The following is a 27525-nucleotide window of genomic DNA, read 5'->3' on the forward strand; positions in this document are numbered from 1 at the left end:
TTCTTTACTTCAGAGCTTCCTATTGAGAAGCAAGAGGAATACCACAGAATGAGGGAAGTGACTGTAATAAACTTGTAATAGCAGATCCTGTTCTTTGCAGGAAGCAGCTTCAGTTGGGAGTGACGCCAAGCCCATCTACTTAATGGTTTACTTGCACCCTGGTGTGTATGGGTGGAAAAACGGTGCCAACCTCAAAGTGCCAGCAAGGCTTTGTTCCAGTGTGCTACCTTAGTGTCCATGTGTCAAAGGAGGGTTTGGGCTAAGGACTAACACCAACAGGAAGTGCAGGAAATGGCTGTTATGGTGTGGTAATCTCCAAACATTTTTTAAAAAAAATCTAGTTATGTAAACAGTTTGTTTCTCCACTTTTCTAAAAGATAAAGCTTTGATGTTGCACGCTTCCTAATATTTAAGCAATCAAAAACAAGAAGAAACAGCAAATTCAATCAAACTTCAAACAGCAGGAAATCACTGGTGCTTTGTAGACATTGTAGTGCTAATTTAATCTGTTTTGCTTTAGAGTGACATTTCAGCCCCAAACTCCAAGTATGTCGTGGTGTTTCAAATTGGTAAAACAACTTTACCTCATCAAAGTTTACAAGACTTGTGACTCTTTTTTTTCCATTGCATTATTGCCACATACTCATTTACCGTAAACTATAGATGCACCTCTGTGTGGGCTTAGATGAAAGGGTGGTTGCGTTTTCATCACAAAGACATGTGCCACTCAGTTTGGAAGGATAATGCTTCTGCTCCTCACTCCAGGCCCTCACATTTTGGGAAGCTCAGGTGATTCAGGAGATGATGACAGATTATACTTCTGACTCACCGTGCTGCTTTCTGGAAATACCACCCTTGCGTACAACATGCAAAGAATTTTTACATGCCTTTGTGAAAAGGCACTTTAAAACAAAATCTGCTTCAGATGCATTTAGCTTTTACTTCCAAATAGCACTCCACGCAGGCAGGAGTCCAGGAGCAGCTTCTAGGCTTTGGCCTCTAACATTCACAGTGTGCTCTCTGTTCATCGTCAAGAAGAGGCCAAGAAGTAAGTTTCGTTTCTTTTTTTTAATTTAAGGAGATAATTTGTTAGTGACCAGATTTACTCAATATTTGTGGTGTTTTTTTTTAAGAAATGCAAATCTTTAACTAGTTGTGCTGCCTCACTGCAAATACTGCTAACAGGCAAAATCAAAATAGAGGATAAAATGCAAATGTAATTTGGCTTGGTCTTTCAGTTTCTCTATAGCTCCTTCCCCAGGTTATAGAAATCACTTGATCCCTTTATAGTAAAGGAGTCACAGAGCTAAATGTAAAAATGTTCATTGTTTTGTTTATCATTCTTATGGTTTATGACCAGATTTTACTAGAAGGCATGATCAGACACAGACAGGAACAAATTATTTAAATCACTTAGAAATCAAACCAGAAGATTTGGTACCTGAAATTTTTGTGTGTGTCCTCATTTTTATTTCAAACCTGAAAAGTCAGGCGCAACTTCTTATAAAAGTACAAACTGAAAGTTAGTGCCTTTCTTCCTGCTGGGCGATAATGTCGTGTCCCCAAATGTTGGAACATTAATGAATACCTAAAACCTCTGAACTGCAGGTAAAAGAGAAATTAAAAACAATATTCAGGTTCCTCAGTTTTGACAAATGTAGTGTGAACAACTTGAGATCAAAACACATGCATGTATGTAGCATTTTTGTGTGTGTGTCTAATGTGGGTCATCTGATCATCCTGGCTTTCACCGCAGCAGGATGGGCTTATTGTATTGTCTGACAGGAAACGCACACACTCACACATAAACATGCATGTGTGCACGTGTCTGTGTGTTATCACCTCTAGACAATACAGAGGAACAGGAGCACAAAGACAGGAGAGTGTTGTCCTGAGGGCTGGCGAGCAGAGCCGCACACACATTCAAACAACACGGGCTAAAAATGAGCTCATACCTGATGTAATGACACAAGGAGAGCTCTTCTTCTTGCTTCTTCTCTTTCACAGATGAAATTTAATCATTCTCGCCAGCATTCCTGTTAAAAGAATGCACCAAAGTAGACTCTAAACTCTACTGATTTATGTTTCAGCTGACACTGAGTCAAGTGCTTAAAGTCCATGAGGCTTGAGAGCGCCTTAGGTTGCTCAAACGTGCAACATTCATGCCAAGACCACATTTTTCAGCCTCTCTGCAAATAGCAACATTAGGTCACCTCTAAATCTTCTTTAAGTACCAGACTAGTTGGTGGTGTTGGTGTCAGAGGTACCAAAGAAAAAGGTTGAGAGCATGAAATATGAGGCTGTGAAGGCAATACGGAGGAGGGGGAGATGGAGGAGAGGAGGGTATGTGGGAGTTTTCTTCTGTGCTGGGGGGTAGAAGACAACTCTGCTAAAAGAGAAAGAAAACTCCTCCCAAACACAGAAGTGCATGAAAGGCGGGGCTGAGAGCTCACAAATCACTCCCCAAAGAGAGGAGGAGGAGGGCAGAGTTTGTGACAATGCTGCGCTACTTGTTGTTGCCCATCCAAAGGAGCCGGTCAGCAATTTTTAGCTAGTCAGTCATTCAAATTATGAAAGTCAATAAGTTTGTGAAGTGAGAGAAAAGAGCAGCGATCACACACTGAGGAGGAGCTCACACTTGCAGGTAGGAATGAGAAGTTTGTAGGAGCACACTTGTATGCAGTGGGGTGTAGGAATGTGTATGTGGGGAAGTTGACAGCAGAGGAGACGGAGCTGAGGCAGCTATCTTTATGATCGTCTTCTGAATGCAATTTTTTTCCCCCGTTTGTCTGTTTTTCTACTTGTTACTTTCTTTCTCTGGCTGCTGTTTATCTCCCTACGCCGCTGTGCTTTCCCTTCATCTCACAGCTGTCTATCCGTCCATCCCTCTTGGTTTCCTTGTTTACAGCTCCCAGTGAGTAAAATTTACTCTGGGATTTTTTTTTTTTGAGCAATAAGTTGCCATCCCAAGGCGCTGGGTGTAACTGCGGTTGCTGGGATTGGTGGTGTTAGCTGTGGAAAACCCAGCAGGAAATAATTACACGAAATATGAAAGATAAGACCAACGGCATTTCTTTCATCATTTTCTTTTTCTTGTTAGGCTCGCTCACTTAAGCATTTGCTTATCCTGACTCGATGTGATAAATGACTCAAAAATCTGGCTGCTTGTCAGAGATGGCGTTGCTTAACCCTTTACAACACCTAAAATTAGTCGTTGCTAAATACGAAGATGATGAATATGTGTTTGTGACATATGACTTAAAAGATTTGTGAGTTTAAAACAAAACTGTAAATTAAAAGCTCTTATCAGACAGCGCTTTGCTGTTTTGCTCACGATCACTTTGACAGGTCGAGGCTGAAACTCTGACCTCTCAGTTATGAGATCACATCTTTAAACAGCAAGCCACCAACTAAATGATGACAGAGTCAGGCATGTGTGTCTGTGTGGTGTTGATGTTGGGGGGGGGAACACATGTATGCAGCAGGTTGCTTCAGACATTAGTCAGTGTCATGTCTGAACTTCTCAGTGGAGTTGGAGTAAACCAATGAGATTCAGCCTTTAATGCTAAAATGTGTCTGTGTCAGATGCAAGGAGCACAGATTTGTGACGGTTGTGTGTTTCCAGGGTCAGTATTGTATGTGTAGTGTTGTGTTACTTGGATTCCTTGTGGTGTCAGTTGTTTGGTATTCCAGTAAGCCATCAGCACTATACAACCTACTAATCTTTGCAAAGACAGAGACCCTGCATAGCTGGAAAAGGGGGAAAAACAGATATTTATGGTCTTTATTTAAGTACATTGCTGCATTACTTGGTCATCACCAATATGTGGTACTTTAAATCTGAAGAAAATATTGTACATTTTCCTCTAATGCTTGCATCCGATGCCCAGAAGACTTTAGAGAGACACAAACATGTGACAAATACAGAGAGTACGATCCAGATTTATCCATCCAGCAGTATACTAAATAATATAGTTGGGAACTTTGAAGCATCTGGGCTAGACACAGCATCTTCAACATCAGTGATGTGGATTGTGTCAAAGAGGCTAAGTATTTTTGAATTAAACTTAGAACCTGCAATTTTTCTTTATTAAAGCAGTAAGACAGATGACGTGGAAATATGGACAAAAACAGCACAATGGTACCTTTCTACTATGCACATTACATGATGTTTAATGACATTTTAAAAAAGCTTTACAAGATTTGAAATGGTGTTACAGGTACCCCTCGTCCTTATGCTAAGCTCACATCATTATCCTCTAGCTCTAACCTTTCCTTATTGTTGTACAGACAAGTATGAAAAGGCTTGAAGTGGGATCAGTCTTGCCATCGAACTGTCAGAGAGAAGGCAAATGGGTCTGTTACCCAAAATGTCAAACACTGATTTAGTCATTTATGTGAAGAAGTGTTGGGTGGCTGCGCTTCAGGAGGTAGAGGAGATCATCTACTAATCAGAAGCTTGGTGGTTTGATCACTGGCTTTTTGGCAAGAGACTGAACGTCGAGTTGCTCCGATACAACCATTGGAGTGTGAATGCTAGGTGTGAAACACTTGGACACAGAAATAAGCCCTTGTATGAATGTGCGTGTAAATGGGTAATTGGGGCTTGTTGTAAGAAGCGGTTGGGGTGATCAAATTAAGTATGTAAGTACCAATCAATTTACATTTAGAGTAACATATTTAGCAGGTTTTTTTTGTTTTTTTTCCTGCTTCATATCGATCCATTTGGGATCCTTTTGAGTCCACATGTAGTTAATGTAGTGGGTATGTGCTACCTTACCTTACTTAACCTGTTTCCTGTTTTTGTTCTGCCTGTTTTCTCAACAAAAGCTTGAGTAAATGAAACCAATCACTGTCCTGGTGATTTTCCTTTTGGAGATAAGCCAGAATTTGTTATACAGCCTGGCTTGCACTATCCGTGCTTCCTTGTAAGTAGCATAGCTTTAGTTGTGAAATAACAATAAGATGACAGTGATAACACTAACCAATGCTTCAGGCATATATAGCCTTTAATTTGATCAATTTAACAAATAATTAAATATATCAGCTTTTTAATTCAATTGTTTACACATGAGAAGATGTCAGAAGTGCATCCCACAATGCAGTGCAATCTTTGTAGTTCAAACATCATTTGAAACTTGGTTTCAGATTTAAGGTTGCAGGTTCTTCCTGACAGTTCACTCTGCATCTTTTACTGAAGTGAAAATCTAAAAGCTCCATTCATCACCTACTCAGCTGCCACTTCGTGCAACTGTCTGACAGTGTGGTGTACAGTGACTGTACAGTTAAGACTGATGCGCAAATGTACAAAATGAGTGCACATGCTGAGGGGAAGTTAGGTGTGACTGTCTGACAGAGTGAGAGATGTGCACAAAGGTTTAGAAGTATGAAATGGCAGCTACTGCTGTGGGATTTAATAAGAGCCTCATTAATATGTTAAACACATCTCTCACACACACACACACACACACACACACACACACACACACACACTCTCACACACACACACACACACACTGGTGAGCCCACGCACTGAAGAGCGCAGTAGGACACCTCTCCCTCTCTCTAACAAAGACTGGCTCTACACAGTGGTCATGTGACAGTTGTTCCCATTGTTCACTTCTGGCCAGGGGTGGTTTTCCTAATGTGTGTGTGTGTGTGCATGCGCATGAGTATTTGCGTGCATGTTAAAGCAGGAAGACACTTTAAGCCAGCCAGAGGAAATCCCTCATTCCCAAGCATGTTGATGTTTGCGCTCGTCCTCCCGGTTGTGTGTATGCTCGTGTGTAATGACAGACCACCTCTGCAGCATCTGAAGCTTAATGTTAAAACCCTACTTTATTTTTGAAGCATTTTATCAAGTGTGTTTTTTAATCTAGACGCTCGGTTTGTGTTTTGTAAACCATCTGTCCATGGTACCAAAGGACTAAAAGAGATTCGCGGAACTCTCTTAAAGACTCCTGATGTTCCCCAAAAAGGCCAATATTTTAAAACCACTACTTGAGTGGATTAGCCAAAGAGCTCTCTGCCTCCTGGCTGATGTGTTGGGTTGGCTGGAGAGATGCTGAGAGAGCTCACCATCAAAACATTTGACTAAATTGAATTGAACCGATTGCAAAAGTAGTGTCCTTCAGATGGAAATGGCTCAAGAGATACTCTGTGAAAGGGAGGAAGGCATATTTGTTTTATTGATAGTAATTCTTTATAATGAACTGCTGTCCTCTAAATGTTTATACTGCCATTTCCTCTTCCCGTTAACCTACACGTCCCCCCCCCCCTCCAAGGTCTTGTGCACAAATGTTATTGTTCCAAACCCAAGGCCTTCACTAGTGTTGGTGACAAACCAAATCTCACTTGAGGATGTTTTGTCTGTTACATGGCTAAAGAATAAAACTTTTTATTGGCTGGCAGACCTTTATGAACATGTGAAACTGTGTGAATTTCCCTTTTAACCATTTATTTTGGAATTGTCTAGCTACCCAATCTTACTGGGTTGAGGTAATAACAAAAATTTTACTTGTACTCAGCTTTGGGCTACCATATGTTTAGGTAAGATAGCATAAATACCTTCTTAAAATATTCCTCATAACCAGTTTAAATACAATAACAATGTGACAGTTGAATAAGGATCCACCAATTGCAGGGGAATGATTGGGCATTTTGAAGGATATTTATTAAATGAACCTGAGGAATAAAAACTGAAACTTTATGACTGTTTTTCCTCTTTGTAACCGTCTACATTGCACTGTTAGTATATGAACATGAGTACGTTTGTAAACATGAAATATGTAAACATAGTTATTTCTTGTTGTTTCTGAAGGTAAGACTGCATCAAGTTTCTGATATGTTGATTTTTCTTACTGCTGTTTCATTTTAGTTTAGTTTTGATTTAAAAAATAATAATAAATTTATAAGCAAAAACTTTTTTTTTCCTCCAGCTCTTAGAATGAATAATTTATCATTATCTTGAAATGTTCATTCCTGTGTGTTTGTACGAAAGCACATTATTTAAAACAAACAGTTTTTCTGTAAAACAACAAGCGAAAATTGATACCAGTTGAAATGTGGGTCAAAATTGTAGAAATAATGACTCAGCATTCTTGATATTTTTTTTGTTGATACCCCTATCTTTTCTGCCGTATACTGATTATATTGTCACTTGTGCTTCTGAGGGATTATGTTATGAGCGCTAGTATTAACCGTTACGATACTGATTTTAAGAAGTTTTTACGTTACTTAACGTGCACACACCTTGTACATGAAAAAAAGGCACTAGCAAGTGTCACTCAAACCTAATGTGAAGTTAAAACTTGCTGGTATAAAACACAAATTCTTTGGCATGGATGTCTTTTCAAATCTGTCTGACCCACTATAGCGTATACTGTCCATACATAGGAAATAATAGACTTGGTATAGGAAGCACTTGCACTCATTTGCAGAGTTATAACTACTGGTTGAACAGCTGTGGAGAAGAGAGGGTGAACCAGGGACAAAGATAAAAGTGGTGGGGAACTAGACGAGTCCATTATTATAAGAGGTAAAAGGATAAAGAAAAGGGAGAAGGACAAGTCTGGGAGCTGCCATGATGGACAGGCAGGGAGGAAGGGAGGGAGGGCATGTCTGTGTGGAGGAGGGTGTGAGACTACAAGAGAAAGGGGGAAGATGGATGAGTAGGGACCAGTGAGAGAAGAGTGAAATAATGCAGAAAAAAATAAATGGTTGGAAAAGAATAGGCAGATGTACAGGACAAGAGTGTAGCTGTAGCTCTCAGAATCAATTGTTTATGTATTAGTTAAACGGACCCAGTATACGGGAGTAAGTGCTAAATGTTTGTGTTTTCAATCAGTGAGAGTCAGTCAATTCTCTTCTGCAGGAGAGTGTGTGTCTGTGTCTGGCAGATGGTCAGGGCCACACACACACAAATACACATACAGCTGACCGTCCCCAAGGGTCGTATAATAGCTTCTCCTGTTGTAGTCGTTCTACCCTTCAGAGGAATCCACTCTCTCTGACCCGGCATGCCTTAGAAGGACTTTTACTGTGTACACTGAAGAGTCCTGAACCAGCCAGCTGTTCCTTTCTCTAAACCATTATTTGCATTTTTATTGATATTCATGATTACAAGCTGGTGGCTCAGTGACCCCCTGCTGGAGTTAAGTTTTAGCATTTAGTTCCAGTTTAAGGCGGTCCTGGTTTATTTATAGGAGTGACCAAACTCCAAGAACCTACTGAAAGGTTGTGTCCTCTCGTTTGTAGCCTTCTCCTTTGAGCTGGTGTTAACTCTAGCGTTTGCCATTTAACGTGACAGCAAACAACAGCCGTAGATGAGAAACTATGCGAGTATTTTTGCCAAAAGACCAAAAAAGTGCTACTAAACACAAATCTTGGAGACATCACACAGGGTATCAATCATCTCAGTCATTGAGCATACTTTAGCACAGCCCTGGAAGCGGGGAAATTGACTTCTGTGGCTGTAATGCTGCTCCAACAAGTGCTCCAATTTATGCTTTCACATATTTTTAAGCGCTAGTTCTGTTCGCATTGGCAGAAGTCTAAACAAAAATGCTACAAAGACATTTTATCATTTCGGCTTGCTATCAAAGTATTAAATGTAAGACAGTTTGCTGCTAGGAGGCACGTTTCTGTACTGTACACATGGTCTGAAATGATGTCCGTCTGAGCTGTTAGTTTTTGTTGTTTGTTGCGGATCATCTTTTTTGTTATTATCATGCAAATGTAAAAGTGGTCCAGCAGCATTTTTCTGCAGTTACTGCAGGTCAGTTGAACACCGGTCAGTTTGATTATGTTCCTTCAGCTTGTGTTCTCTGATCATAATCAGGCTGTTTAACAATAGCAAACACGGGCTCAGTTGTTCAGATCAGATTCTTAGGTTTGAGATTAGAGAGCGGGTCAGTTGAATCCAGTCTGCTACCGTGTTATTTTAGTTTGTACAGTATGACTAACTGCTGTGCTGTGAGTGATTCAGAGCGGATAAAGCTGTGCTGTTCACTCATCGTCACACAGCAGGGGAATTTCTCTGTCCTGTGTTTTAGTTCCCTGTCATCCTATCGGTCATGTTCATCATGCTGTATTTATAACTGTGTCTGTCTGTTCATTACACAAGATCTAGCTAATGGGCAAAAATAAAGTTGGGTGCAGTGCTGCTCTCTTTTCTTTTTTTCTGTTTTCCCTTTTTTTAAGTATCTGGTGTATGAATCAGTTTTTAAGGAGATTACTGGAATACAAAGTATTTTGAAAATGTCCTAGTGTTATACTGATACTGATACTCAGAGGTTGTTGCTAAAAATATCACATAACACTGAGGCACACAGGGTCAGACCTCTATTCTGTTCTCATATCCACTAACAGAGGGCTGAAGTCAGCCTTCAGTCTGGTGTGGGAGAAAAGAAAACGTGGCTCCGATCCAACTATTGTATAAAAATTGGCTCAGGCGAAATTCTCAAACACATCTACTTTACTTTAATCTTCCCCTCTTCAGTGGAAATATTAAATTGTTATCCATTTGCTAACTTATGTGGATTTTATTGGCTTCGTTTTCAGACACAGTGTAGCTACAGATTTTGTTTCAGAGTGTGCACATGAAATTTTTTGTTTTTTAAAAAAAAAGGGGGGGGAAATCCATTAAATAGAGATGGGGTGTTATTCAGAGGTCAGATTAACTTGCTGCATCTACTAAACATTAGCGAAAAGTGCTAGTAAGTATTTCTGTATGTATGAACACTTGAAAGAGAGTGAGAATGATGGCTTTGTGTCTCCATTAAAGAGAGACAACTACTGTATACTGGCTGTGTGCGCCATTTCATCTCAGTCAGTGCTTCATGTCAGCCATTGTTACACAAATGTATAGCTGAGATTACTGTTCGTTATAACACACCTGAAGACAGCTAATTTGTTTGATTCATTCACTTAGTTTCCTTTATATTTGCAGGAACTCAGTAAAGTTCTTAATCTTTATTAAGTAATCCAAAGTCATGGTGTATGTCATTACTGTTTAACAGTAAATGTCTGTATGTGTTTTGTTTCCAGAGTTGAGGATGATGGCAGAGGGGCGTTTTGCTAGTCTGCCCAGGTCTCTTCAAGCACACCACACCCTGGGAGGAGGCACAGGCCACTCTGGAGTACCCAGCAGCCCTCTTGGTGCCCCAAGCAATAATACCTGCTCCTCCAGGAGGCACCAGGCCTCTCTCACATCCTCCATGGATCTTCTCAGCTCCAGACCTGGGTAAGCTGTGTAACCATCATAAGCTCACTGCTGTTGAGTCATTTATTAGAAATCAGCAATAGTAACATTTCCCAGTGTGAGTAACTGTTTGCTTTTTGTCCTGCAGTCTCCATCCAGGCCAGTGTGGCAGCCTATCAGAAAAGCCAGCTGCCACCTACCAGCCAATCTCTATTCATGGGACTCTGCCTCGGCGCAAAAGAGGAGGGGTCAACCTCACACATGGAAACTACACCTGGGACCCCAAAGCCAATCACACAGAGCCTTTAATTTATGAGAATGCATTACTGACTGCTGAGTATCCTCATCAGTCCATGACCTCTTCACTGGTCCAAAATATCGCTGATGACTTCCATGGTTACAGGTAAACATGTTCACAAACACAGACAAACATGGATAATGCTTCTGGATGTTTATAGTTTCATTTTCATTCTGCGGTTTGTTCTTGCACATTCTGGGCAAATGACAGTCTTCATCACAAGTACGACTGTTGCTTATCTTTATATCTGTCAGATGTTTGTGTAGGGAAACCATCTTTCAGAAGAAGCACCTTTTGTTCAGTACTATCATGATAAAAGGTGATTGTTGCAGGGGTGTCTTGTCATTCTGAAGGCTGGCAATGTTTGATGATCAGAGACTGTTAGTGCTCTCGAGAAAACACTGCTCCTCTTCAGACTGGAGAGTGAGACAGTGTGGAGTTGGATGGAGAAAAGTGAGGTTGTATAGAGACCCCTGAGGGGGTGTAGTGATTAGCTCAACTTCAGAGGGAGCACACACACACACACACAAACCCACACACATCTCATCCCTCATCATGTCCTCCACCTTTCTATCTCTAGTGTAGAGTTACAACAGACTGTATCTGATGTAGCCAGCTTTGTGTGTGCATGTGATGTGCGTCTGTGGGCGCATTCGTGTAGCCCCCAGCAGTTGGGTTACCTTTGTTGGTCAGGGTGTGGCGTGGCAGATCAGAGACTACTGTGAAGTCTTTGTCTCTACTTTTTATCTGTCTGCCTCCATGCCGGATAGATTTCATAGACCGCTGACATACAGTGGGACAATTTGTCCAGGTCAAATTCAGCCTGTACAGGTGGCAAAATAATGAGTAGCATATTGTTCTTTTTTTGTGTGTTCTTTCACAACGTTAGTACAACTTCATGGGTATTTTCTTGTTCTTTTAAACAGCTAGCACAGAAAGTGCCAGTTTTTACACCTTTCATGCATAAATGAGCCTTTTGACTGATTAAAGTTCATGAAAATTCAGCCATTACCTGATGATAAAGTTCATCAAGAAAGCATATTTCTAAAGTTTTGGCATGTTGGTTCTCATCCACCCAGGGGCGTAATTTCCAGGGGGGTTAAGGGGGTTATGACCCCCCCCCCCCCCTCAATAATCAGACCCAGCCAATATAACCCCCCCAGTAAAATTATGAATTATCTTGCATAAATAGGCTGCTAATTGTCTTTACTCATTTTGAATGTGAAATAGTTGCATGTTTAATCATCTGGGAATCTACCCAGATTTATTTATTTAGACAGAGATCTTGACACCCCCCCCCCCCCCCCCCCCCCCCCCCCCCCCCCCCCCCAGCCTTACTTCAAGTTAAGACTGTGAGAATCAGGCAAAAGTTGCTTTTGATTATTCCTTCAGATTACCTGTGCAGGTTTGAACCATTCAGATGTTGAGTCCAAATATCGAGACTACAGATAATTAAACATATCTTTTTAAAATATCTACATACTCAGGAAACAAATACGATTATTAGGTTACTGGGTAAAGAGGGAACGGAAGGAAAGTGAGCATGCTGTTGTGTAGAAAAACACGAAAACACAGTCTTATCTTTTGCTCAGCATGAAACTGGAGATAAACAAACCACCAGGGACCTGCTGTGATAGCTTGATAACCTGGTCGTTTCAGTGATGAATCAGCGCAGTTGAGTTTTTAAACTTATCCATCTACTGACTCAAATCCAGAGTATTTCCAAATAAGGCTCAGTTAGTATATTTGTCTCTCTCATGTTGTGAACTCTCTGTCGTCATTACCACTCAGTTGTTGAATTATTCCAGGCCAAAACTCACAGCCCCACTGGGGCGAGGCACCTTGAGGAGACTGTTGTTGTGATTTGGCGTTATACAAATAAAATTGAGCTGAATAACTTCAGGTGATATAACACAGTTTTGCATTCTGAGCTACTTTTCATTTTTTAAAAACGTGTCTAATTTGATTTAGATTGTTTGCCATTAACTCCACTTTAGGCTGACAGCAAAGAATGTCAATAGTGTTCCCTTTAAGCAGTCAGAGCAGATCCAAAATTATTGCAACTTTAAGTAATAAACTTTGGATCTCGATGCCTTTGAAATGGTTGCTTCAAAGACGAGGACCAGGTTTGCACCCACTCAGTCAATTGCTGTCGTCAGATTGATTACAGTGTGTTGGCAAGCTGCAAGTCTGCATTTATGAATTAGACTGCAATAATTTGCTTGCGCACTCCAATCTGTCGCAGTGTGGTCGCAGTCAAGCCAAGTTGGGCCACAGTTTTTGTAGCCATGTGCTTTCTGCACCCAGGCAAACCTTGTGATTGAAAGTGATCACCCTGAGGTTGAGGACATGTGCAACCATGACAACCACCTAGTCACACGCTCTTCTATTTTGACTCTAGGGTGACTGAGCCATAATGTAAGGATGGCAGCTAATGACCTGACAGAAAGGAAAGTATCTTATTCAAGTCCACATCCTCAAATTTAAAGTTTCCTGTTCAATTATGCTGGTTCTTCTTAGTTTTTATGAGTTGACACAAATTCTTTTTCCTATTCAAACTAAAACATTCAAACTTTTTATTTTTCTAGTGCACATATAGATTGTTTGCTTACTGTGATCTTAACACTCCCAGAAATTTTCCAAATTCCAGAGTTTCCTCCCACCTCTGGTCATTTGGTTTCAAACTACAAACAATTCACAGCAGAGATTTCTATAAAATGATGAGTATGTCTTTATGGAATGTAACCACTGACTGTCCATTGCTGGCCTATGACCCCTAACCTTATGTCACACTATCTTCCCATTGGTCCATGTGTCTTTGTGTTGACCTTTGAGGGCAGCTCTAGGACCACCAAGAAAGGAGGGGGAGGAGGAAACTGAGCAGACAGAGTTCAGAGTTGGAGGGAGTATAGATGGACAATAACAGACTGGTGATATCTGAAACTTTTCTTTTTATTTGTATAGTGTAAATGAAATTCTGAATTCCCCACCCGCTAACAATAACTCACTAACAAGTACTTTATGTAAGGTTTGTTCATATAGTGCTTTTTAAGAGCCAGAAAGTGCTTTACTGTATAAAATAAGATGCAACAAATTGTATAAATGGATAAAACGAAGCAAACGCAATCGTGCACGGATCTCAAGTCCAAGGAAAGCAAATTCTACACAAACAGATATCAAACATTTCTTTAGAACAATAGTTCAGTGTTTAATTTTAAACATTATGCTACCTTGGATACCTTGGATGCACTATAAAATGCATACCAGTAAACAGATCATCATTGATCATCAAGAACAAAATGGACTTCCTTTTTCCAAATGCACTCAATATTATTGTTTTTTTTTTTTTTGTAGTTTTGTGAAAGCTGAATCATTACAAAAGGTTCACTAAAAATGTCCTTTTGTAGGCTAAACTCAACAGATTGTCCTGGAAAGGGGATGATTCAGAGTAAATCTGCTATCTACAGCAGTGCAAATGACATTTAGCCTTGTATTTTACCTGTTTGTACTGAAAAGATGTTGTATCTGAAAAGATGCCAGGTGTCAGAGCCGTTCTTATTCTAATTTATTCTAATTTATCAGTTTATTTAGTTTTTGTTACTCCGTTTCATTTCTGCTTTGCATTGTAGGACAACTGTCTGCCAACAGAGCCAGTGTGTTTTGCAGCATATTGTACGAAACTAAGATCAAATGCCTTTTGGGAATTAATTAATGCCATTTATTTTAGAATAACTGTTCAGCCTGTGGTATTAAAACTAGAATGCATAGAAATCAGCTAAGATAAACACAAACTGACAGTAAATTGAGACTTTTCACTTTCTAATGGAAGCACACTGACCTCTGTAGGCTGCCTTCAGACTCTGCATGCTGCCATCAACTTTTTCCATTTCTCCCTATCCTTGTCTGTCTCTCTCTCTCTCTCTGTCTTAGCCTCCCTTCAACACACTCTCTCTCCCACACACACAAATATAGTGTAGTTCCTAACTTAAGCCAGTTGTGGTCTTGCTGAGTATTGTGCGGTGAAGCGCAAAGAACAACAGTAGCCAGAAAAAGATTGTGGCGAGTGCTGCCTCGCAGTGGTCAGCTCGTGTCCCCTGGAATGCTTCGCTATCGCACATCCATCATGCTCTGTTTAAATTCTTTTAACGCTGTAGCCAGGATGAGTAAACATTGCTAACCTAGCACACAAGGAGTGACACCGAATCTCTGTTTGCTCCGGGGCTATCACTCTGTTTGTGAGCCTGACCTTTGACCTGCCTGAGGGGAATTTTCAAAAAAGGGAATTTCCCTCCCTCAATTTTGGCACTTTTAACCCAGGAGGATGTAGATGGGTGTTGTCTGTCTGCATTGAACCCACCTAATCCTGGAGATCCAGGCTGAGGTTACAAGGGGCAAGTGGTTGGAGTGGTAAAAAACTTTGGTCCCATCAAAGGTCCAGCAAACCACTGACCTCAGAGAAGCAACACACATGGATACAGAAAATGTTCAGTGAGTTTCTGATTTTAGTTCAGATTTCAAACCACAGAAATTCCTCTACTGCTTCTATGTCCTTTATCTTCAGCGTTGAATATCAAGCACTAATCAGTGTATGCCAAACATAATGCATTACCTGCAGCAGGTGCTTTTATAACATAGGACAGAGGCTCTGCAGCCACTCACAGCTCTTTTCCCATTGGTAGAAGCTTCCCATTGCTTTGATATAGAGTATCACCAGCAGTTCACATTTTAAATTTTGTCAGCATGTCAGCAGTGCAGTGGTTAGCACTGTCATCTCACGGCAAGAAGGTCTCTGGCTATTTATAGCTTCCTCCCACAATCCAAAGACATGTGTTAGATTAACTGGTGACTTTTAAAATTGAATTTAGGTACAAATGTAAGCATAAATGTTTGTGTCTCTATTACCCTGCAGTAGACTGGTGACCTGTCCAGGGTGTACACAACCTATCAGACAGCTGGGATAGGCGCCATCCCCACTGTGACCCCTATATTGGATAAGTGAAAGAGGATGGATGGAGTAAAAGAAAGCTATATCTATCGCTTGGTGCTTCATCCTGTAATTTTGGAATAGCGGGGGAGAGCATGGATGCATACACATACCCATCTAGTTTTTTTATTCCTCATAGTTGTATATTTTACTTTTTTTTTTAAAAAAGCAAAGGAAAATTGAGAATTTAACAGCAGGCAAACAGATTCGTTTGCTGTCTCTGCTAATACCTGAAACTTGTCTTGTCTTACTTCTGTAAATGGTCTACAGTGAAAAAAAATAACCCCAAAAATGTGAAAAGACGTTTCAGGAACGAGCACACGGCATCTGTATGGGAATGAATGAAAGGGAGCAATTTCGGAAATGCTGTGGAAAGTAGAGTAGATCGAAAGCACTTGATCACATCTTCAAACTCGATGCTGCTGCTAGTTTTGTGGCAGTTTAGGAGGTGAGGCAAGGGGGCGGTTCAGAGCGTGAATTCCTGAAAGAGCGCCCCATTCTTAGACTTCAAAAAACTTTCACAACATTACATTCGATACTGTTGACCATAATATCCTATTAGAGCGATTAGAACATGCTGTAGGTATTACAGGTACTGCACTGCAGTGGTTTGTATCATATCTATCTAATAGACTCCAGTTTGTTCATGTAAATGGAGAGTCCTCTTCACACACTGAGGTTAATTATGGAGTTCCACAGGGTTCAGTGCTAGGACCAATTCTGTTTACATTATACATGCTTCCCTTGGGCAGCATCATTAGAAGACATAGCATACATTTTCACTGCTATGCAGATGACACCCAGCTCTATCTGTCCATGAAGCCAGATAACACACACCAATTAGTTAAACTGCAGGAATGTCTTAAAGACATAAAGATCTGGATGGCCGCTAACTTTCTGCTTCTTAATTCAGATAAAACTGAGGTTATTGTACTCGGCCCTGAAAAGCCTAGAAATATGGTATCTAACCAGATTCTTACTCTGGATGGCATTACCTTGGCCTCCAGTAACGCTGTGAGGAACCTTGGAGTCATTTTTGACCAGGACATGTCCTTCAATGCACATATTAAACAAATATGTAAGACTGCGTTCTTCCATTTGCGCAACATCTCTAAAATTAGAAATATCCTGTCTCAGAGTGACGCTGAAAAACTAGTTCATGCATTTATTACTTCCAGGCTGGACTACTGTAATTCATTATTATCAGGATGTCCAAAAAACTCACTGAAAAGCCTTCAGCTAATCCAAAATGCTGCAGCAAGAGTCCTGACAGGGACTAGAAAGAGAGAGCATATTTCTCCTGTTTTCAGGCCCCTCTTCTGTGGAACCAGCTTCCAGTTTGGATTCAGGAGACAGACACTATCTCTACTTTCAAGATTAGGCTTAAAACTTTCCTTTTTGCTAAAGCATATAGTTAGGGCTGGACCAGGTGATCCTGAATCCTCCCTTAGTTATGCTGCAATAGACATAGGCTGCCGGGGGATTCCCATGATGGTAATGGCCTGCATTTGTATAGCGCTTTTCTAGTCCATAGGACCCCAAAGCGCTTTACACTACATTCAGTCATTCACCCATTCTCACACACTGGCGATAGCAAGCTACATTGTAACCACAGCTGCCCTGGGGCGCACTGACAGAGGCGAGGCTGCCGGACACTGGCGCCACCGGGCCCTCTGACCACCACCAGTAGGCAAACACGGGGTTAGTATCTTGCCCAAGGATATTTGGCATGCAGCCAGGATGCAGCCTGGGATCGACCCACCGACCTTCTGATTAGTGGCTGACCTGCTCTGCCACCTGAGCTACAGCCACCCTTTTGAGTTTTTCCTTTCCAGTCACCTTTCTCGCTCACTATGTATTAACAGACCTCTCTGCATTGAATCATATCTGTTATTAACCTCTGTCTCTCTTCCACAGCATGTCTTTTATCCTGTCTTCCTTCTCTCACCCCAACCGGTCGCAGCAGATGGCCGCCCCTCCCTGAGCCTGGTTCTGCCGGAGGTTTCTTCCTGTTAAAAGGGAGTTTTTCCTTCCCACTGTTGCCAAAGTGCTTGCTCATAGGGGGTCATATGATTGTTGGGTTTTTCTCTGTATCTATGAAGCGCCTTGAGGCGACTTATGTTGTGATTTGGCGCTATATAAATAAAATTGAATTGAATTGAATTTATGGCGCTTTTTCCAAATACAGTGATGGACTGAGTCATACAATCGTCAAATAAACCTCACAAAGAAATTAGTTCAGCTCCAGTATAGTCAAGTGCTTTAAGTTTTACTTTATAATACATTTAATTTGATTTATTTTGTACTCAGGTATGCATGCATACATTTATAGATCTGTTTCTAAATAGGACTACACATGCTAATGGATGTTGTTTTCATCTGTTTGGCAATTTTTAAGTTTTGTTGGTAATCATTCTGTCATAATGTCATAAATGCAACACACACATATACGGTATTATTGCAATGGCTGAATGTTTAGTGTATAGTATAGGGGTTTACACTGGTGAAGGATGCCCAGTTTGATTTTAGGTGACAATACAAAACAAAACAAAAAATCAACCTGGCGGAGCGACCTACTGTAGCGACTCCTTGTGGTGCAGCTGAAAGTGCTTTCTCTCAGCACCTTCAGGAAGTTCCTGATTGTGTCAGACACAGCCACTGAGAGGAAACCTCGGTGCAGATTTCATCTGTAAGCCCTGACGACCTGCCAGATGACTGATCTGTGCACCTAAAATAGAATCAGGTTTAATATGCTGCATTTCATCGGTTCTGCAAACTCATTAAGGGTAAGAGTGATCTGAACACCTTCCATGAATGATGACTATACATTGTTGTGAATGGGGGCTTCTGTTCAGTTACATAACTAAATCCCACTCATTATTTGGGGCCATGTTTAAACTGCGAGGGCTTAGAGCTGCACATATTTGGTTTGGTAAGTAATGGACTGTGCTAATATTCCCGTGGGAAAACCAATGCAGGCCTAAGGGATTTAAACTACCAACCTTGGTAATGTAGCCACGGATTTGAGCTAATTACCCCTTTCACTGAGCCCCTGGTTGTAAGCCTCCTGTCGAGACTGAGCTGCAACTCGCGTACCAATGTTCAACGCAGAGATGGAGAGCACCGAAAGAGTTTTGTTAAGGGATAAAATGTGACAAGCTAACATTGGCGGAAAAAACAAACGGAGAACAAAAATACGAAGACTGAAAATGAGTAATCTGATCTTTAAACAATTGATAAACAAAAGTGATTAAAAAAGCAGATAAAACTGCAGCGTGTGTAAGCTGAGATTAGGAAGATGGACAAAAGCATTTTTTTGTGAATAAGAGAATTACAGAAAAATGCAAAAAGAGGAAATTAGAAAAGTGTGTGTTTGTGTGTGTGCTCTAACCTCTCTGTGAAATTGTCAGTGGACTCTGAATGGCAGGCGTGTGGCTGTGATGTGTTATGATGGGGGAGGAGAGAGAGAGAGAAAGAGAGAGAGAGGCCAAGTCAGACAGGCAGTAAGGGAACATGTTTACCACTAAAAGAAAGGGAGTGAAAGTCAGGAAGCGAAACCGGGAAAACAGGAGACTTAAAGCAGTGTAGTGCAAACTTTGGTTCCACTTGATTCTTTTTTCTTTTCTTTGAGAAACCCACTCCCAAGTGGGACCTACAGTAGTAGATGTGGATTAACTCTGCGTTGCCACAAGAATCAGCCCTCTGCTTTAGAGCGCAGGTTTGGCTTCTTATCATACAGGCACTTGTTTGGATCACCCTGTTAGACCTTTAAAGAAAAAGTGCCACACCTCCACACCTATAATTCATCTCCTACGGAGTGACGAGGGCTGAATACCCATCTTCAGCACTAGTCAGCGAGCGGCCTTGACTGTGCAGTTTATTTGTAATAGGAGCTATAAGGAGGACCTAAAGGTCCCATCTGGGTCCTTTTGGCAGGATGTGTTCTCTAAATCGGACCTTGTCTCTGTCTGTGTTCCCCAGGGAGCCTGCAGCCGGGCCCGACGCCACAGTGGACTACGTTAAGGTAGGAAAAGCAGTGGTGCTATATTGTTTGTCTGCTGTTGCTGAAAATAAGCGGTTCCATGATAATCAATGTAAATATTTTGTTTACTGAAAATATGGCTGCTTATTACTGCCTATAACGCATAAAACAGTATTTAAAAAGACTGATTGTAAAATGGTAAAACACACAGAAGTAAAATAAGATGTACGACCCCGCCAGGCTTAATTTAGTTTAGCAGACTAAAGTGGAAGCTTGTTGTGTGTATTATAGTAGGAAGGAAAAAGTTATACTAGCAGTTATGTAAAACCTCAGACCTCCCACCCTGCTGTGAAAATACTGCAGTACTAAAGTAAAGACATTTTGCAAGGGGGAATAAAAGTAAAACATTTAGTAAAGCCCACCAATAAAGGATTACCGGTACATCTAACGGGACACATCTGCCACTGGATATGAAACACCAGCTGTTTCTGCAGACTGAGGTGTAAACATCACTCTTAGGTGAGGTTAATCTAATTGCACCTCGACTACTTGGATAATGTGCCTTTAAATCATACGCTCAGTTTTGTTGCTGTCACACAGCATTAAATCATTTTCGTACCACCTGCACCGCAGTTTTCAGTCAAAGACAGATGACGACCGAGATGCGATGGCTCTGTTAACACAGTTCTTTGCCTTTCTTATTTTTGGCTCCTGTCTGCTCGGTTGTTAAGAAATTTGTATTATTAAGACCATCAAACAAAATACAAACCTTCTGTACTGCACATTTAGTGGAGAAAAGGCAGGGTATCTAATCTAAATACATTTTGAGCAGCAACCAAATTGAGTGCTGAAGCTGGTTTACCTAATCTTTGGTCAGACATTGCCTTATTTAAATCATAATTATGCCTGTATTTTTGCAGGTTTCTTAGAACAACAGTGTTAAACAGACACTGACATGATTGCATTACTGGGAAAGAGTCTGTATTTTTATGTTTTGTTTTGGTTTTAAATCAATGAATGAAATTAAACAGGAACGATTTTCCGATTCCCACGCTTGCAACTGTGTGGCTAGAGAAGAGACAAGTAAACAAATAAACCAGCAAAAATCAAATTGTATTATGAGGCAAAGGCGTGGGAGGAAAAAGCGCAGCAGATAATCAGGCCTGTAGTCACAGACAGCTGTTCATATATCAGCACAGCTCATCGTAGACGGCTCGTCTGTACCTTCTGTTCATAAAGAAATGCGCAGGTTTGTGGACGATTTACACTCAACTTCATTATTTATCAAAATAAATAATTCTGTCATTTTCCTAAATGATATTTGTTTGTGTGAAAATGGTAAACTTTCTTTCCTTGAATGGGGGGAAAAAACTGTTTTTATACCTCACAATAAAAAACAAACAAATTACTCAATCCCTGCATCTCTGTCATAGATTGTAGACGTAGGCAAGAAACAGTGGAAATCAGAGAGAGGAGGGTGGCATGCAAATATGTCCTGAGCTGGAGTCATGCATGAAGTTTGCATTATGTGGTGTCCACACCGACGCTTTGGCCCTCATGACACTGACCTATGTGATCTAATTTTGTCCTGTGAACAGCGACATCATTAGTTTCTTTCAGATCTTTGCAGATGTCATAACATTTACTGCAAACTACTAGATTTTACTGTAAATAAAGCCTGTCATTACATACAAACCCGCAGTGGTTTCTCCACTTTTCTTTTTCCCAACATTTTCTTTCAAATCAGTTCTTTTTCTCTGCGTACGACCACGTCCCAACTACTCCTCTCTCCTCCATCTGTTGGCTCATATGTTTGGATGCTAACACCCCATTGTAAAAAGCAAACTCTGTCCTTCCCATGCGAGCGGGTCACACATGTGGGAGCTAACCTCACAGAACACTTATGGGCTCAAAATGTGGTCAGAAATATTTTGTACTTGTAAATCAGGATTTGTATGTGTAAACAGAATTTGTGTGTGCGTAAAAAAGATTTGTGTGTGTAAAAAAAGATTTGTGTGTGTAAAAGAAGATTTGTGTGTGGACTTAGCCAAAAAAAACCCTGCAAGTTACAAGTACAAATTTTGACCCTATTTTTCTTCCTTTCATCTGATTGGCCAATGTCATGTCAATCACAAATGTAACTATCCAATCAGAGAACAGATGGGTTTGGCTGTCGGAGGGGTGCTTTTTTGGACTGCAGGTCCTTGAAGGGTAATACAGTTTGAAGCTGGAGGATCTCTATATAAATATCTGATAGCAGTTAGGTGCCCTAACTTTCAGCAGCTGTTGAAAGGATAAAGTTGTGGTATATCAGTGGTTAGAAATACCATTATTACTTTAGGATTAGTTTAACGCAAAGTCAGGGCTGACCCGGGACCATGGCTGTGAGTCACAGTGCGCAGCATAAAGGTCCTTTCACATCGGATGCAGGGGAAAGCGCATCAAATCCGACTTCTTTGACCCTCTGCGACTCATCTATCCGATCATGGTGTGACGGTGTGAACGACACAAATTCAATATTTTCAAATCCGATCTGGGTCACTTTCGTATGTGGTGCTGAATCCGATACATATCTGATTTTTTAGAAAGCGACTGCTGTTTGATGGTCATGTTGCATTAAATCCGTCTTCTACGTCACTGACACAAGACAGACGCCAACTATCAGCGCCCGACATGGTGAACGCTCCTATCCAGTGAAACTGTTGGGAAGACAACGTTGGAGAAACGTGAACATTTTATTTGTACTGTATAATCTGCAGATTCTGACAGAAATCTGCAGCTAGAAGCAGCGCTCCTCTAAAACAGCAGTAAGGATCATTATTAGGCCAAATGTAAATAACAAAACTTTATAACTTAAAGCAAAACTGGGAAACGTAAAGTCTGAAGTCTTTACATTAAGGTCACACAATACTGTTTGCTCTGGGTCTAAACAGAGCTCGTCGTGTGTGACGTCTTCTTTTGCGCATGCGGCCGCTCTGAGCGTTCACACTAGAGCGCGTTTGCTGTCGCATTTTAATTGTAGTGTGAACAAGCAGACAAAAAAATCAGATTTGATCAAAAAATCGGAATTGAGCATCAAGACCTGCAGAGTGAATGTAGCCTAAGACTGTTTTTTGATTTTTACAGTTAGGAATATGGCTCTCTGTCTACAATGTGCCGTCTCTCAAGACAGTCAAAACCCTTTAACTGGAACTTGATCAGTCAGGCTAAAATCAAAAGTACTGATATCATCAGGACATTTTCACACTGAGCCAACACCTCTCTGTTACAGAGCTGAGGATGCCTTTGTGCCAAATATCTAGAATAAATATCTACATTTAACCTACAATGACAAAACCAACTCAAAGTGCTCTGACTAAATAGTTTGTGCGATTGTCTCTACATTGTGATTGATGAGACTACAAACCATTATACACATTTAACAATTAAATGTTCTGACAAACACATTTGTTTCGTTTTCTGCTCATTTTATTTCCAAATTAAGAAGCAAATTATGTGAGTGATTTAGAGTGTCCAATCAAAGTGCATGTCTGCACTGTGAGAGGCCCCACAGAGCCGCTGCTGCTCACTCTGTCACTCTGTTTCTGACTCGCTGCTCATGCAGCAACTGAACAGCCTCCTCAAAGATCTACAAAAAGAAGCGAGGGCCCTAACGATACAGTTTCTCGGCCTGTCTTTCTGGGAACCTGTGGATCCATATTGTACCTTGTCCTCACTAGCAGATTGTTGCATTTTGTTCTCACTGGCTGGAGAAATGCTTTTGTCACTTTCTAAACGTCTCGGCGCGTGACTGGAGCCACTCGATGCTTTTAGCTCCGCTTTTAATAGCTCCACAACGGCTGCTACAAAAGTCGCGTAACCCTTTTCCATCACAAACTGAAGCACGTATTTGGATCCAAATTTGCGACACAGGTCTTTGTACATTATGATGTACAAGTTTTTTACAGTTTTTAGAGGAGTCAAGTCTCCCCCAATCTTCTCTCTTATATCAGTCACTATCTGCTGAAAATTCAGCTTTACAGCAGTTGTTTGTGTTTTCTCAGAAACGTGAGCGACTAAATTTGCAAGACACAAAGTGAGAAAGGTATCGGTCTCTGCAGGCGTAGGAAGCGTCCCAGACGAACACTGCAGGGCGTCGCTACATTTTTCTTCACTCTCTGAACTCTCACAGTCAAGATTTTGGACATCGGTGATTTGAAATATATCACTGTTGACCTCGCTACCCAAATCTCCCTCACCTACACAAGCTTGAGTCTGTGTGCCAAGTCCGGATAAAGGTGCAGGGTTGGAATTGTGACATTAAAAAAAATTGCTAAAAATTTAATTTGTAGTTCTAAATAAATTCTAAATGCATTTAGGAAATTTTTTACTCACTTTATGTCTCTTCCACGGTTTTATTTCTCTCTCCAACAACGTAGGTTACAATTACATTAGCATGACCAATTATGCAAATTAGGCGATGACATCATTTGGCGACTTCTAGCGACTTTTAGGACAACCAATAGCGATTTTCCTTACTGAGGAGTTGGCAACACTGCATGGAGGCAGCATATGCCGCTAATGCTAACTGCTAGCTAAAGGCCAAGGATCCAGAATTTGTTGCGCTGGCTGCTGAGCTCTGTGGGGTTTTGCGGCAGCTCTACCTGTACTAGATTCACCTGCTCCTTGTAGTTTCTATCTCTGACTTTATGTCCTCTACAAGAGTTTCTGTTTTTTTATCTTCAAATGTTCAATAAAAACGTATTGCTAATTCAAAATGAAGAAGGCTTTGTAACTATCCCCACTAGTGAAGACTGTGCCATTTCCACAACACTGCCCCCTCTCCCGAGGTCCGCAGCGCTGTTGAAAAGGCTCTGGAGGTCCCTGTATTAAGCACGTAAACCTGTGACACAAAAATCACCAAACTCGGGCCACCACAGACTGTTTTCCTTCGTGGTGATGAAGGAAAACGCTGGGTTGGCATGTAAAAGGGCATTTATTCCCTTCAAAGACCTGCAGTTCAACAAAGCGCCCCTCCGACAGCCAAACCCATCTGTTCTCTGATTGGATTGTTACATTTGTGATTGACATGACATTGACCAATCAGATGAAAGGAAGAAAAATAGGGTCAGAATTCGTACTTATAACTTGCAGGTTTTTTTTGGCTAAGTCCACACACAAATCTTTTTACACATACAAATCCTGATTTACAAGTACAAAATATTTATGACCACATTTTGAGCCCATAAACACTCTCAAACCTGTGAGCCCACATGCACAAATAGTACTTTGTGTGCATTTCTTTGGTCACACACATGGTGTATCAACAGAGTGCGTAGCCTATTTTGTGTGTGTCTGCGTGCTGACCGCATATGTGGCCTACTGTATTCCAGGTATTATATAATATGTGTGAAAGCCTAGCTGTCAGCTCTGCTTCTGTGCTGCTCCAGGTGTGTTTGCATTTCCACTGTGGATGAAAACACACACATAGACCGTACAGGTACAGTACAGGTGTTGTGTGGCATATGCTTTGGAAACTGTTTTTTTACAAACAGTTGTCAGTACAGTGAGTGTTGCATTGTTCTCTGTGATTATGTCAAGTAGATGTGAGCAGAATGGGTGTTTGTTGGGAAGGAAGTCTCTGTGGAAAACAATAGTTTTAATATATTCTCAACTTCACCACCTTATGGCCAGTTTCTCTTCTCGTTGACAGCCTCTGTTTGATGTTCGTCACTAAGCATCCAATCAGCTTGTTTCCTTCTCTAGAAATAGACATAACATGAAGAAGAAGTCTAGTACCCTGTCTTCCAAATTTAAAGACAATGGAACCTGATTTTGCTAAATGTACTAGGTTCTTCCTTTAATCATGCTCCACCTATTGACCAGATTAAAAGAAAACCAACAAGGTGTTGTTTAGTAATCGTGCTGACAAAGAGGCAAAAGCACTGGTGAAGGAATGAAGTCAAATTGAAGTGTCTCTTTCTCACAGAAAGTAAAATTTACTGAGGATTATAAAGTAGGTATCAAGATAAGTACTGTATAACTTTACTGAGTAGAAAGTAATAGGAGCAGATTGTTGATTTTACTATGACTTGGCCAGACTTAATAGTATAATACAGCACGATCTCTGTATTATTTGATGACAAATTAAATGATAGAGAGGAAAAGAAAGACCCTCAGTGATTCAGTGTGAACACAACTCTTCTTCTACTAAGCCTTTGCTAAAAGACTCTTTTGCACTCTTTTATTCCCACACAATGAGTTGAAAGTTGCTGTAAACCCTCATGAGAGAGCTTTAGGAAACAATAATGCTCTGTGTGTGTGTGTGTGCGTGCGTGTGCGTGCGCGTGTGTGTGTGTGTGTGTGGTCTTGGGTTGCAGTAGCTATTAACTCTGTGTGGATGACACTTGTATAGAGCACACACACATACTGAAGGCACCAGTTTAAAACTGTGCTTTGCTAATAATAAAGATAAAAGAGCAGTAACTGTTTGAATTCACTTACAAACAGCTATTCATGCATTTGTTGAGTTTTAGAGGAGTGCACCATCTGCTGGCCAAACTGAGGAAAGGGACTGTCAGACCCGAAAGTAGAAATGTCGCTGTAGATGGATGTTGTTGTGAATGTTTGTTAATTAGAAGTCCAAACAATAGTGTGACTTTCATACCAGTCTGTCAGTGAGCCAGCATGACTTCAACAGCAAGCAGCCAGCCACGCTCGGCACCCCACCAACCAGCTTGGTTTGTCTCTCTGCTCGTCCATGAACTGGACACCCAGTCAGTTATTCAGTTTGTCAGCCTATAAGTGGAACAGGCAGCTGGCCAGTAACCCCCACCAGCTTGCTACAGAATATCATCAGTAATAATTTTCCTGTTAATTCATCAGTGGCTGTTCAGTCTCCAGATTTTCTCAGTGATGATTTTGAGCAAGTGTGGTCAGGTTACAGAAATCGTGATCATACGCTCTATGCTCAAGGGAAAAAGCAAGTAACATCAAGGTTTGTCTTTGTCATCTTATATTCAGATTTACCTAAAAAAACATTAAAACTTTTGGGTAATAATCTAGACACGGATATTTTTTTTCTCCTTTATTGAAGCTATCGCCCGTTTTTAAACAGTTGTAGCTCAAGCTGAGTAATTGTCTGTTTTTAGATTTGGGTCAAACCATATGAGCCAGTTTCTCAGACATGGATTTAATCTAAATCTGGGCTAAAGAGAGAGTCACAGAAGAATCGTACTGAAGAAAATAGTCTAGAACCAGTCTTCGTGTCATGAAAATGGAAGTCACGTTGCTCATATGTATGGATGTATTAATGTTAAAATACTTGTCTTTCATGTTATATTAAATTGTCTGCACTGTAAATAAAAGATGAAAAATTTTCCAGTGTTCAAACCAAATATCAGATGCTTCTTGCATTAACTGTGAAGCTGATCTTCTCTTTGTAAAATTGTTATGTTTGTATTCTTGTTTTTCAAGTATACAATAAAGTAAATAAGTATGAGTAGTAGTTTGTATTTTTAATTGTAGTTTATGGAACTTTGGTGCTCCAGTGTACTTTACAAAAGCAAATACACCAACAAATTAGTTTCTCTTTTGACCCACATAAGATGTATTGTAGCCTCTTACTGCATGCGCTTTCACTGACTATATAAGGATCACGTTGAACCAATCAGTACGGCTCGACACCAGTCTATTATATTATTGATCACTCAGTCACCAACACCTCATATACACACACAGTCTGCACATGTGTGCATGTGACAGACTCACCCAGAGGGTGAATAGAAGTGTCACTGATTTTATTGATGCATTAGGGGATGAGGAAGCGTGATGAATGCTGCCTAACTGGTACAGAAGGACAGTGAAGCTTCGATTGTGGTGTGATATCATACTGCACCGTAGAATCCAATTTCTGCCAACCAAGCTTGCAGCCACTGTCAGGAAATGTAAAACCTGTACCTACTGCATGTCTCCTTTACTGTATTTATCATTGAGACTGTTGGGAATCGTGACCTTGTAAATGGATGTGTAGTACATTTGGACATGAATTCTTTATTAGGTTTACTACCTAATGCAATTTG

General features: G+C 40.7%; 1 protein-coding gene across 1 annotated transcript in view; it reads left to right on the plus strand.

Moving 5' to 3' along the window:
• Window positions 1–27525, plus strand: part of bcar3 (BCAR3 adaptor protein, NSP family member) — a 74691-nt gene that overhangs the window by 22394 nt on the left and 24772 nt on the right. The window contains exons 4-6 of the mRNA XM_085375627.1: window positions 10048–10243; window positions 10350–10604; window positions 19465–19507. Of these exons, the coding sequence (XP_085231753.1) occupies window positions 10048–10243; window positions 10350–10604; window positions 19465–19507 (494 nt within the window). The remainder of the gene's footprint in view (window positions 1–10047; window positions 10244–10349; window positions 10605–19464; window positions 19508–27525) is intronic.

This window comes from Diplotaxodon limnothrissa, linkage group LG17 (assembly GCF_057381915.1).
Source record: "Diplotaxodon limnothrissa isolate DT_005_m linkage group LG17, D_limnothrissa_male_GT1.1, whole genome shotgun sequence".
Taxonomy (NCBI): domain Eukaryota; kingdom Metazoa; phylum Chordata; class Actinopteri; order Cichliformes; family Cichlidae; genus Diplotaxodon; species Diplotaxodon limnothrissa.